Raw genomic sequence first — 11,675 nt, 5'->3', positions numbered from 1 at the left:
AAGTTTTTGCATCATGTGCCAGACTGACAGATCAAAAAGCAAATCTGATGGTGTCCTACATATATAGACCCCTAGAAATATTCTCCAGCTTTCTCAAAGTTAATTCAGATCTCTCTGCGGGGCTTGGCATGCCTGGAACAGTCTGACCCCTGCCTGGCTCTTGTGCCTCAGTTTCCCTCTCCCTCCCCTCACCTCCTGAACTCCAGGGGCACTGCTCTCCTCTCTGTGTTTGAATGGTCCATGTTGCTTCCCACCGAGGGCTTTGCACTTGCTGCTGTCTTTGCTTTGCCACGTGCTCTGCCCCCATCCCGGCCTGCTTCACTGTTTGAACCTCCAAGTCTTTAAGATTATCAGGCAACTCAGTGATTTACATCTCCAGGGATGCTTCACTGATCAGCCCCCTAATTGTAGACGCCACACCTCCTTTTAGCTCCCTCCACTTCATTGCCTTGGCCTTGGCTTCATTGCCTCCACTTCATTGCCTTGGCTGGAAATAACAATTTGGATGATTATTTAATTCATATCTTTCTCCCCCATCAGAAAGTGACCTCTGGGAGGACCAGCACTGGTTCTGTTTAGTCTCCAGCATCACCCAACCCCAAACCTGCACTCATTCAATATTTACTGGATGCTGAGTGTTGAGTAGACCCCTTCTGTGAGCCTCAGTCCTCCCCTCTCTCCCCCGCCTCAGACCCCAAACACACAGACTTTCTCCTGGGAACTGCCAGGGAACCATGACTCCCGCCCGTTCCCTCCTTGGCAGCTGTGGGTGACGACGCGCCCAGGGGCGGGGGTCACGCCCCACAGCGGACGCTGATTTGGCCCGGTTGGGCAAGGCTAGGGTTGCCTGGGGGGAGGTTACTCATCCCGGGCTCAGGTAAGAGGACCTGGGTTGGGAGGCGGCACACCTAGGGGGGAAGCCGAGAGAGCAAGACGGAACCATGGACCCCGCCAGGAGAGCAGGTTCCTGGGCAGTGATCTGGACTACTGGCTGGCTGCTCCTGCTGTCGCTGCTGCTTCCAGAAGGTGAGTCTGTTGCCAGAAGGGGGCGGAGGGGGCACAGTGGGAGCTCTAAGGAAGAGTCTCCCCTCCACCTCACCCCTCAATGGAGAGGGCTGCGGGAAAAATCTCCTGTCCTGAGCAGAGGGAGCTGTGGGGGAAATTCTTCCACCTGAAACAGGGGGATTGTGGGAAAGATCACCTGCCTCGGTGGGGGAGGGGGTGCTCTAGGAAGGATTTGCTACCGGGGATAGAAGGGACTGTGGAAACTTTCTTCCATCCTGAGTAGACGTCGGGGGTTGGATGGGGAGGGATGTCTCACCGAATGACTTGACTGTGGGTAAAATTCTCCCGTCCTAAGTGGAGAACTGAAGGAAGGAGTCCCCCCATTTAAGTCAGGGATCCCCCACCTTGGGCATAAGGGGCTGAGAAAAAGATACTCCCCCTGTAGGCATGAAAAGGACACAATGTATCTCCTGGTCTCAGATTTCCGGCTAGGTTTTCCTTATCCCCGAGGAGGGCATGAAATCCACTCCAGTATTCTTGCTTGGAGAATCCCTTGGACAGAGGAGCCTGGTGGGCTACAGTCCAAAGGGTAGCAAAGAGTTGGACACGACTGAAGCGACTTAGCACGCACGCATTTCCTTATCCCTGCCCTGGAAAATGATGTGCTGTACAGTTGCACAGGGGCGGAGTGGGAAGGACTATTTCTTCTCTGGGGAGGCGACTTCAGTTGGGGAGGCTCAGTTCTATTTGCCTCTGCACCCCCAGGAGCGAAGGCCCTGGAGTGTTACAGCTGCGTGCAGAACGCAGATGACGGGTGCTCGCCGCAGAAGATGAAGACGGTGAAGTGTGCACCAGGCGTGGAAGTCTGCACAGAGGCTGTGGGGGCTGTGGAGACTAGTGAGTGGGACCTCCTCGTCCTTGCGTACCCGCTACCAGGGCCTCCATCCGGGCCCCGCCTTCTAACTTTGGCCACACCCACTCGAACGCATGCCCATTCTTCCCTTTCAGTCTGCAAGGGCCTGGGCCTTTCAACACACCCACGCCTTTAGGGCTTAGAGAGGTGAGGACTGAGCGTTGCGCAGGGGTGAGGTGACCTGGGAGAATCCAGATATGGGACCTCATCTCCTTCAAGGGCACAGTCTGGCTCACTGAGATCTCGCTATCGCCTTCTGGCCCTTCCAAAATCCTCTCCACCCCGACCAAGCCTCCCCCATCCAATGGGGCCCTTGTGATGGAGACCCACCCTGGAGATACTCTCCCAGGGTCCCAAGGCTGAGGTTCCGGGTCCCTCTGACCCTCCCTTGTCTGAGGTCGCAGCTCCTAGGAGGCTCCATCTGTCTCTGATCCTGTGCCTTTTTTGTCAGTTTCAGGTTCCTTCTGATGTTGCTTTCCGGGTGAGACTCCCTGTGGTCGTGCCCCTTCTTATCTCCACTCTTACCCCATCCCAGCTTTTGTGTACAGCATCTGTCAGCTTTTCTGTCCCCTCATACTCAGAGCTCTCAAGTCCGTTGTTCTTTCCCCTCGGATCTGCTCTTTCTGAACCCCCACTCCCCTGTGCTCCCGCCCTGGCCTACCTATCTTCTGGGGCGGATCTATTTCAGGCCCCGCCCACAGGCCCCGCCCCTCTGACCCCCGCCCCCTCCCCTCTTCGCAGTCCACGGGCAATTCTCGGTGGCAGTGCGGGGCTGCGGTTCGGGACTCCCCGGCAAGAATGACCGCGGACTGGACCTTTACGGGATTCTGGCCTTCATCCAGCTGCAGCAGTGTCCCCAGGACCGCTGCAACGCGAAACTCAACCTCACCTCGAGAGCGCTCAACCCCGCAGGTCGGTGGGGGCGGAGCCGCAGGCCCGGGGGCGGAGCCACACCTGGGCCGAGCAGCTGGGGGCGGCCGCAAGCAGGAGGAGGGAAAACTCCGCAAGGACTGGGGGCGGGGTCACGCCCTGGGGGCGGGGTTAGAGGCCGAGCTGCGTGTCCGTCGAGGGGCGGAGACGTGGACTTGAGTGACCCCGAGCAGGTCAGTGCTTCCTGAACCCCCTGGACCGCTTCCTTCCTCCTCGCCCCCCTCGCAGGCAATGAGAGTGCCTACCAGCCCAACGGCGTCGAGTGTTACAGCTGCGTGGGGCTGAGCCGCAAGGAGTGCCAGGGCAGGGCGCCGCCCGTCGTGAGCTGCTACAACGCCAGCGACCATTTCTACAAGGGCTGTTTCGACGGCAATGTCACCTTGACAGCAGGTGAGCGGAGCTCCAAAGCACCTGGCCTGCACGGGTCGTGGTAGCCTTTTCTGAGGCCTCATGGGTGGTAGGTAATAGCACCCCTTTACCCAAAGGGTTCCCCCACCTTCAAGCGCCTTCTGGGAACCGTAGGCCTAAGTTGGTGGCTTGTCCTAGAGCATCATGAGAAATGCAGTCCTATTCCCAGGATATCACGGGAATAGGAATGCTTTTATCCCAGAGTTTTGGAGGAAATATGTTTTCACAGAGGCTTGCCAGGTGCAGAATGGGAGGATGTGCAATGGGAAATGTATTTAAGTCTCCAAGCTTCTGCCCAGGCTTCATGGGGAATCTAGTCCTTAAAACTCAAAGGTTAGTGTCTCCTAATACTTTGTCCCACCCCGAAGTATTAGGAGAGATGTGGTTCAGCCTCCAAGTCTCTGCCTCAGGGAACCATGTGAATTCTTCAAATCCCATCCTCTGCGAGGTGTATTATGGGAGATGAAGACCCTGATGCTGGGAAAGATTGAAGGTGGGAGGAGAAGGGGATGACAGAGGATGAGATGGTTAGATGGCATCACCAACTCAATGGACATGGGTTTGGTTGGACTCAGGGAGTTGGTGATGGACAGGGAGGCCTGGCATGCTGCAGTCCATGGGGTTGCAGAGTCAGACACTACTGAGCTACTGAACTGAACTGAGTTCTGACTCTAAGACTGAATTTTGGCAAGGGTGGAGTCAGGGGAGGAAGAGGGAGGCAATGCTCTTCTCTTTCCTCCTGTTGAGAGGTGTTGTATCCCAGTTCAAACCTTTCTTCCAAAGCACTGTGGGACTTGTAGTTCATTCTACACATTTTTCCTCTTAAGTCCTATGGGAAATGTGGTCTACCGAATACAAAAGACAGTGGAACAGTGTTTCTCAAAGTGGGGCCCAAATGGAGACACGGGGATTAATGGATGCAGAGCCCTTCCATCACCTGTTTTGGATGTTCTTGATCTCGTGTTGCCCCTAAGTTTCGTTCTGGCTGTGCCTACCCCCTCCCCCCCACCATGGACCTACCCGTGTCTCTCTCCTGCAGCTAATGTGACCGTGTCCTTGCCTGTCCGGGGCTGCGTCCAGGACGAGTTCTGCACCCGGGATTCGGCAACAGGCCCAGGGTTCATGCTCAGCGGCTCCTGCTGCCAGGGGTCCCGCTGTAACTCGGACCTCCGCAACAAGACCTACTTCTCCCCTCAATTCCCACCTCTTGTCTTGCTGCCCCCACCTCGGTCCACCACCCTGGCCCCGACCAAGTCTGTCAGTACTTCCACCTCTGCCCCATCCTCCACCGTCACCACCAAAGCTACCCCAGTCTCTACCACCACCCGTTCCACCACTGAACCCATTGCCCCAGCTCGGACCAACCAGACTTCTCCACAAGAGGTGGGACATGAGACCTTCCGGGAACAGGAAGATAGCTTGGCTGGAGGTGCTAGTGGCCACCAGGACCGCAGAAATATGGGGCAGCACCCCATAAAAGACGTGCCCCATAGTAAAGGCTCTGCGGCTCCTTGGGCGGGATGGGTGACTCTTCTGTTGGCTGCGGCTGCTGGTGCCCTACTATGAGCTTCTCCACCTCTTGCCCTACTTCCTGGGCCCTGGATACCTCCCTTTCCGTTACTTCTTTTCCCACTCCCTGGACTGGGCTGGCCCAGCCCCTGTTCTCCCCAGCTTTTGCTGCACTGGTTTGCGGCTTTGGGACACAAAGTTACCGTTGTATATATATATATATCCTGCCGGGATGTTCTAGCTTTTTGAGGGCAGCAGTTGTATCCCCCGCATCTTTGTCTCTCCCTGGTGTCCTGATGCTTAGGACGGTGGGAAGTCAGAGCCGTCCCAGGGAAGGAGGGAGAGACGGTGATAAGCTCTCTGCTCTCTGTTCCAGCCAACCTGGAATAGGAGAGGTGGGGGGGTCATGACTCTGCATGCCCCCCATGCCCATCCATCTTTGTGGGAATCATTTTTTTGGCATCTTCTCTTTTCTAGACTGTGAGCTCCTCAAGAGCAGGGCCCGTGCCTTATGTCTTGGTCTAGTTGATGTCTGGCACATAAAGGCTTCAATAAAAGTTTGATTACTTTGTATAGTGTTTTATTTGTTTTAAAATTTAAAAAAAATATTTATTTCTTTATTTGACTGTGCCTGGTCTTAGTTGTGAGGGATCTTTGAGTTTCAGCACATGTGGTCTAGTTTCCTGACCAAGGGTCAAACCTGGGCCCTCTGCCTTGAAGGAGTCTAAGCGTGCGGAGTTTTAGCCCCTGGACCACCAGGGAAGTCCTGTGTAGTGTCTTATAGGAGTTATTCCTAGTTCACTGCTGACACCAGACTCGTGGGAAGTTGAGCTAGGGTGGGAATGCCAAGACCAAGATAGAGAAACTGAGATCCAGAGTTATAGCTCCTGGGGGAAGTCGCGTTTGAACACCTTTCACCTCCTGAGTTGAGCAGTGCACATAGGCTGGCCCACCCGGTGAGAAGGAGACCGGGTAAGACCACTGAGCAGTGTAGAGGAGTGAATGGGACTGTGAGCAATGCTTGGGAGCAGAGAGGAGTTTTACCTGGGTAAAACTACCTTTTTACCATGGGTTTACTTACCTTGCTATCTGGTTTCTTAAGAATCATTGTATAACATGGGGAATATAGGCAATTTTTTAAATAACTGTAAATGGAAAGTAACCTTTAAAAATTATATAGGAAAAAATAGTCTCGCTTCATGATGAAAAGAAAAAAGGAATCATTCAGTGCTTGGTCAGGCATCCCACCTGTCCGATGGGCTGGCAAGTGCTGCTGTCAGCCTTTGCTTCCTGTTGGGAGCTTGGGGCCTGAGTCTCACCACTGCCTTCGCCAATCAGATGAAGGGTTGGGGGGCCAGCGAGGAAAAGCCTGGCTTGGGAAGGAGAAACCCTGGCAGGCTTCCGGACTGCCTGACGGAGGGGGACCGGATGTACGGAATAGTGAGATAGTAATACTGGGAATTCGCTGGCAGTCCTGTGGTTAGGACTCCGTGCTTTCTTTCTTTTTTTGACTGCACCGCATGGCATGTGATTCTTAGTTCCCCAACCGGGGATTGAACCTGTGCCCTCTCATTGAGAGTGCAGAGTCTTAATCACTGGACCACCAGGGAAGACCTAAGGATTCTGTGCTTTCACTGCAGAGGGCCGGAGTTCAATCCCTGGTGGGGGAACTAAGATCCCAAAAGCAGTTTGGGGCGGCTAAAAGAAAAAGAAAAAGTAATATTGCTGATATTACCATTCACAATAGGGAGTATGTGAGTTAATAAAAATAGTAAATAGTGATTATTGTAACAAAATAGGGAATAAGAGCCTGAGCAACAAATAATACAAGTATCAGTAATGGTAACTATAGTTACGGGAATATTGGTCCTTTAAAAGAGTCTTACCAGATGCCAGTCTTGGGCTAAGGTTGTGGGCATCCATCTTCTCATTTAATTTTCCATATACTTCTTAGATGGCATGATTTCGGGAAATGCAGGCTAGGAACGGCAAAGTAATTTAAACCACAGCAAGTCATATATTTATTATGTCCCAGGTAGTGGTTTAAGGGCTGTACTTGGATTAACATATTTAATCTAACCAACCATCCTGTGAATTAAGTATTGTCGTTCAGTTGATAAGTCATGTCCAACTCTTTGTGAACCCATGGATTGCAGCATACCAGGCTTCCCTGTCCCTCACCGTCTCCCGGTGCTTGCTCAAACTCATGTCCATTGAGCCAGTGACACCATCTAACCATCTCATCCTCTGTCATCCCCTTCTCCTCCTACCTTCAGTCTTCCCTAGCATCATGGCCTTTTCCAATGAGTCGGCTCTTCACATCAGGTGGACAAAGTATTGGAGCTTCAGCTTCAACATCAGTCCTTCCAATGAATATTCAGGGTTGATTTCCTTTAGGATTGACTGGTTTGATCTCCTTGCAGTCCAAGGGGCTCTCAAGGGTCTTCTCCAGCAGCACAATTTGAAAGCATTGGTTTCATTGGTGCTCAACCTTCTTTATGGTTCAACTCTCACATCTGTACATGACTGCTGGAAAAATCATAGCTTTGACTATGTGGACCTTCGTTGGCAAACTGATGTCTCTGCTGTTTGAATTAAATATTAATGAATTAAGTGGTAATCATCTGCTTTTTATAAGATGAGGAAACTAGGCCCAGAGAGGTCGAGTAACTTACCTCATGTCACCCAGCTAATAAGCAATGGAGTTCAAGTTTGGACTCAGGCTGACCAGCTTTATAGAGCATGATCACAAGCGCTGTAACTTTCCTCTCAGCTTAATTAAACTTTAGATAGACTTTTCCTGCCTCTAAGCCACTTTACTCCCTCTCACCGTCATCCCTTCCAGAATCCAGACAGCCTAACCACAGATGCCCTGACCTCCTGTTTCTTAGAGCATGTACTTTAGAAGACTTGTCATCATAAATTCTTTGCCCTTTTGAGATGTGTGCGTGCGTGCTAAGTCACTTCAGTCATGTCTGACTCTTTGCAACCCTGTGGACTTTAGCCTGCCAGACTCCTCTGTCCAAGGGATTCTTCAGTCAAGAATACTGAAGTGGGTCGCATATAAATCTCTAAAAGCCTCTTGCCAGTTTTACAACCCAGGAACTGTCATTAGAAAGGACCTGAGATCTATCTCTTTTAAAATATAAACATCAAAGGAGACAGTACGTCTGTCTTCCAGTTCCAGTTTCCTGACTTCAGTGGGGGCCTTTCTCCAAGTTGTGACACTGCTCCTTGTCCTGAAGATGCAAGACAGTTTCCTTTTCCCTCTGGTGAAGACAATTAGCAAACAGAGATGACCTGCCACCCCTACTTCTCACCCCAGTTCTTAAAAACTCAACTGCCTGTGTTTCAGCCAAGTTGAGTTCAGACTGAATTCTAGCCTCTGTCTCTTAATTGGAATGCCTTTTTTTTTTTTCCTTCTATTTTTTGACCATGCTGTGAGGCATGTGAGATCTTTGTTCCCTGACCAGGGCTTAAACTGTGTTCCTTGAAGTGGAAGCACTGTGTCTTATCCACTGGACCACCAGGGAAGTCCACCTTATTGGAACATCTTTTTTTTTTTTAATTACTATTATCTAATTTTATTTATCTTTGTATTTATTTGGCTGCATTGGGTCTCTATTGCTGCATGTCAGCTTTCTCTAGTTGCGGCGAGAGGGGGCTGCTCTTCAATGCAGTGCTTGGGCTTCCTGTTGCGGTGGCTTCTTTTGTTGCTGATCGTGGGCTCTAGGGCACATGTGCTCGGTAATTGCGGCTCCTGGGCTCTAGAGCACGGGATTCATAGTTGTGGCCCCCAGGCTGAGTTGCTCCAAGGATGTGGGATCTTCCCAAATCAGGGATTGAACCCACATCTCCTGCATTGGCAGGCAGATTGTTTACCCCTGAGCCAATAGGGAAGCCCTGGAACACCTTGGAATGAAGATTATTAACTTATCCTGTGTGACTTCCGCTTTGACAAGCAAGACCTGCTAACCAGCGTGTTACACTCTTTAGAGGTAACTCTGAGTCTGCATTTTGCCATCTTAGCAGTATAAACCAGAGGACTCCTGAATTTCTGAGGATGTTGAAACTGGAAATCATCCTTTTATCACCTCTCATTCTGTCGGGGGTGGGGCGGGGGCAGGAGTTTTCTAATTTTCAGAGGAAGTTCCAAATTTGGAAAGTGGGTGCTGAAGGATAATATTTTTCAAAAAGTAAAATCAGTTCTTACACAGATCCAGGATGTCCAAGATTTTATTTAACTCATTTATGAATGAGAGGACCCTTACATAAAATGTTTCATCTAGTTCAAAGGAGAATTCCAAGAGCACATGCATATAGGCGATCGGAAATGCTGAAAGAACTGGTCAGTATCCAGAGAGAAATAATCAACTGTAATCTGCCAGGCAGGAATCTTTTGCATTGCTATCAGTTTATATCATTTTAGTATTACTATCATAGTTAAAAATTTTTTTTCATTTGTTTTGATGTGGACCATTTTTAAAGTCTTTATTGAATTTGTTACAGTATTGCTTCTGCTTTATGTTTCGGTGTTTTGACTACAAGGCATGTGGATCTTAGTTCCCTGACCAGGGATCGACCCTGCATCCTGCTCCCTGCTGCATTGGAAAGCAAAGTCTTAACCACTGGACTGTTAGTGATTAGGATAACAGAAATTTATTGATTCACAGTTCAGACCATTGCAAATGACTTTTGTCTGGTAAAGAAAATAATTTCTGACAGAATGACTTCTGCCCAGTAAACAAGAAAGCCCCAGAGAGTAAGGTTTTATAACCCTGTAAGACAAGAATTCATTTTCAGTCTCATTTTTTAAAAAGTTTCTTAATGTGGACCATTTTTTAAAAAAGTATTTATTCGATTTGTTTCAATGTTGTTTCTATTTTTTGTTTTTGTTTATTTGCCATGAGGCATGTGGTATCTTAGCTCCCCCACCAGGGATGGAACCTGAACCCCTGCGCTGGAAGGTAAACAGTCTTAACCACTGGGCTGCCAGGGGAATTTCAGCATTCTTTCTTTTGTTGACTAAATAGACTTCCATCTGGTCTACAGGCTTTTATTTATATATTTTTATATTTGACTCTGCTGGGTTTTCTATTTGACTGTGCTGGGCACTCGGCCACCTTTTTACAGTCGGGATTCCGGCCCTCCCTGGGCTGGCTATGCTCCCCAGGTTCCCTACAACCCGAGGTCCCCCACACTCCCCAGGTTTCCCCACAGGAAAGCTTTCTCTAGTTGCAGCAAGCGGGACTACTCCTCATTGTGGTGGCTTCTCTTTGTATCCAAGCACTGGGCTCCAGGTGTATGGGCTCGGCTTAGTAGCCTCGAGGCATGTTTGATCCCTGCTCCTCCACGGGCTTTTGAATTAACTGTATTCTTTGCATTTAAATCTCAGCTCTGTTACTACTCTATACCAATCTTCTTATCATTTGTAAAGTTAATATCTAAACTTTATGGAATTTGGGCCCTAATCAATAATAAAAAAGAAGACATATCCCTATTACCTGCAGAGACTCAGATAATCCCTGAGTGGGTCTATTATATGTGGTTCCCCTTTTATCTTATTTCTAAGTTTTAGACCATCATGGCCCAACAGAAGTATATTGCAAAACACACTGAAATTACATATGTAAATAACAATTTTCTAGTATTCAAGTTAAACAGGTAAAAAGAGAAGATCCAATTCATTTTTATATGATCTTTATAGTTAAAAAATATTTTACAGTGCATACATATTTAATGTTATCACAACAAAACAGTATCTCTTCTTATACCATATTCTGAATAGCAACAAAAAAATGAAAACCTAAATCCAGTCTTTTGAACCAAATCTAGGGCATCAAAATGCTTTTTCCTCATAGTCTTATGTGCACACTATTTAATACATAATAGAAATTCTATTATAACAAAAACAAGAGTGAATATTAAGTGTATTTGTTGTGTTCTCTCTTACCTGTGGCTGGCTTCCCAGGTGGTGCTGGTGGTAAAGAGCTTGCCTGCCAATGCAGGAGACATAGAGACTCGGGTTCAGTCCTTGGGTTGAGAAAAATTTCCTGAAGGGCATGGCAACCCATTCAAATATACTTGCCTGGGAAATCCCATGGACAGAGGAACCTGGTGGGCTACAGTCCATGGAGATCTCAAAGAGTCAGACCAGGACTGAGCAACCAACAGCTTAACTTTTCATTATCATTTAAATATATAATCAATATGAAAGCATTATTCATAAGATATTTTGGGGGAGGTTGTACTAAGTTTTCGGAGTCCCATGTCTATTTTATGCTTATGTTACATTTCAGTTCGCACTAACCACATTTTAAGTGCTCAATATCTAAAGCTTTAGAGCTTTGTATAAATGAAGATATATTGTGTATCCTTTTTGGGGTAAGGCTTCTTTCACTCATTGAAATATGGTATTGTCATGGTTTGTTTATTCATTCTTCTATTGCTGGACACCTGTTTCCAGTTTGGGGCTATTATGTATAAAGCTGGTGTGAGTGTTCTTGTATATTTGTTTTTGTGAACACAGGCTTTCATTTCTCTGGCATAAATATTGAATGGAATTGCTGTGTTCAAGGATGGGGGTATATTAAGTTTAATAAACTAGCAGACCCTTTTTTCAAAATCGGTTATCCACTCACTGCAGTGGAAGTGTGGAGTCTTAACCATTGGACTGCCAGAAAGTGAAAGTGAAAGTCGCTTAGTTGTATCCGACTCTTTGCAACCCCATGGACTATACAGTCAGTCTATGGAATTCTCCAGGCCAGAATACAGAATACTTTCCCTTCTCCAGGGGATCTTCCCAACCTAGGGATCGAACCCAAGTCTCCTTATTGCAGGCGGATTCTTTATCTGCTGAGCCACCAGGGAAGCCCTAGTCCCTAATCATTCCGAGTAACTTTTCACTAGT

At 48.5% G+C, this 11,675-nt stretch overlaps 1 protein-coding gene across 1 annotated transcript; it reads left to right on the top strand.

Moving 5' to 3' along the window:
* Nucleotides 1-861: 861 nt before the first annotated feature.
* On the top strand, nt 862-5,336 carry LYPD3 (LY6/PLAUR domain containing 3). Its single transcript, XM_043899341.1, has 5 exons — nt 862-1,026; nt 1,771-1,902; nt 2,660-2,830; nt 3,077-3,238; nt 4,296-5,336. The coding sequence occupies exons 1-5, from the start codon at nt 942-944 to the stop codon at nt 4,820-4,822; spliced, it is 1,077 nt and encodes a 358-aa protein (XP_043755276.1). The 5' UTR covers nt 862-941; the 3' UTR covers nt 4,823-5,336.
* The last annotated feature ends 6,339 nt before the right edge of the window (nt 5,337-11,675 follow it).

The sequence above is a fragment of the Cervus elaphus genome, chromosome 4 (genome assembly GCF_910594005.1).
Source record: "Cervus elaphus chromosome 4, mCerEla1.1, whole genome shotgun sequence".
NCBI lineage: Eukaryota > Metazoa > Chordata > Mammalia > Artiodactyla > Cervidae > Cervus > Cervus elaphus.
This window is presented reverse-complemented; position numbering and strand designations above follow the sequence as displayed.

Bases quoted from the DNA above. Each gene is read 5' to 3' on its own strand.
- LYPD3 (XM_043899341.1), top strand. From the start codon at position 942: ATGGACCCCGCCAGGAGAGCAGGTTCCTGGGCAGTGATCTGGACTACT. The intron at 1,027-1,770 runs GTGAGTCTGTTG...CTGCACCCCCAG, and splicing joins GTCGCTGCTGCTTCCAGAAG to GAGCGAAGGCCCTGGAGTGT. The intron at 1,903-2,659 runs GTGAGTGGGACC...CCCTCTTCGCAG, and splicing joins TGTGGGGGCTGTGGAGACTA to TCCACGGGCAATTCTCGGTG.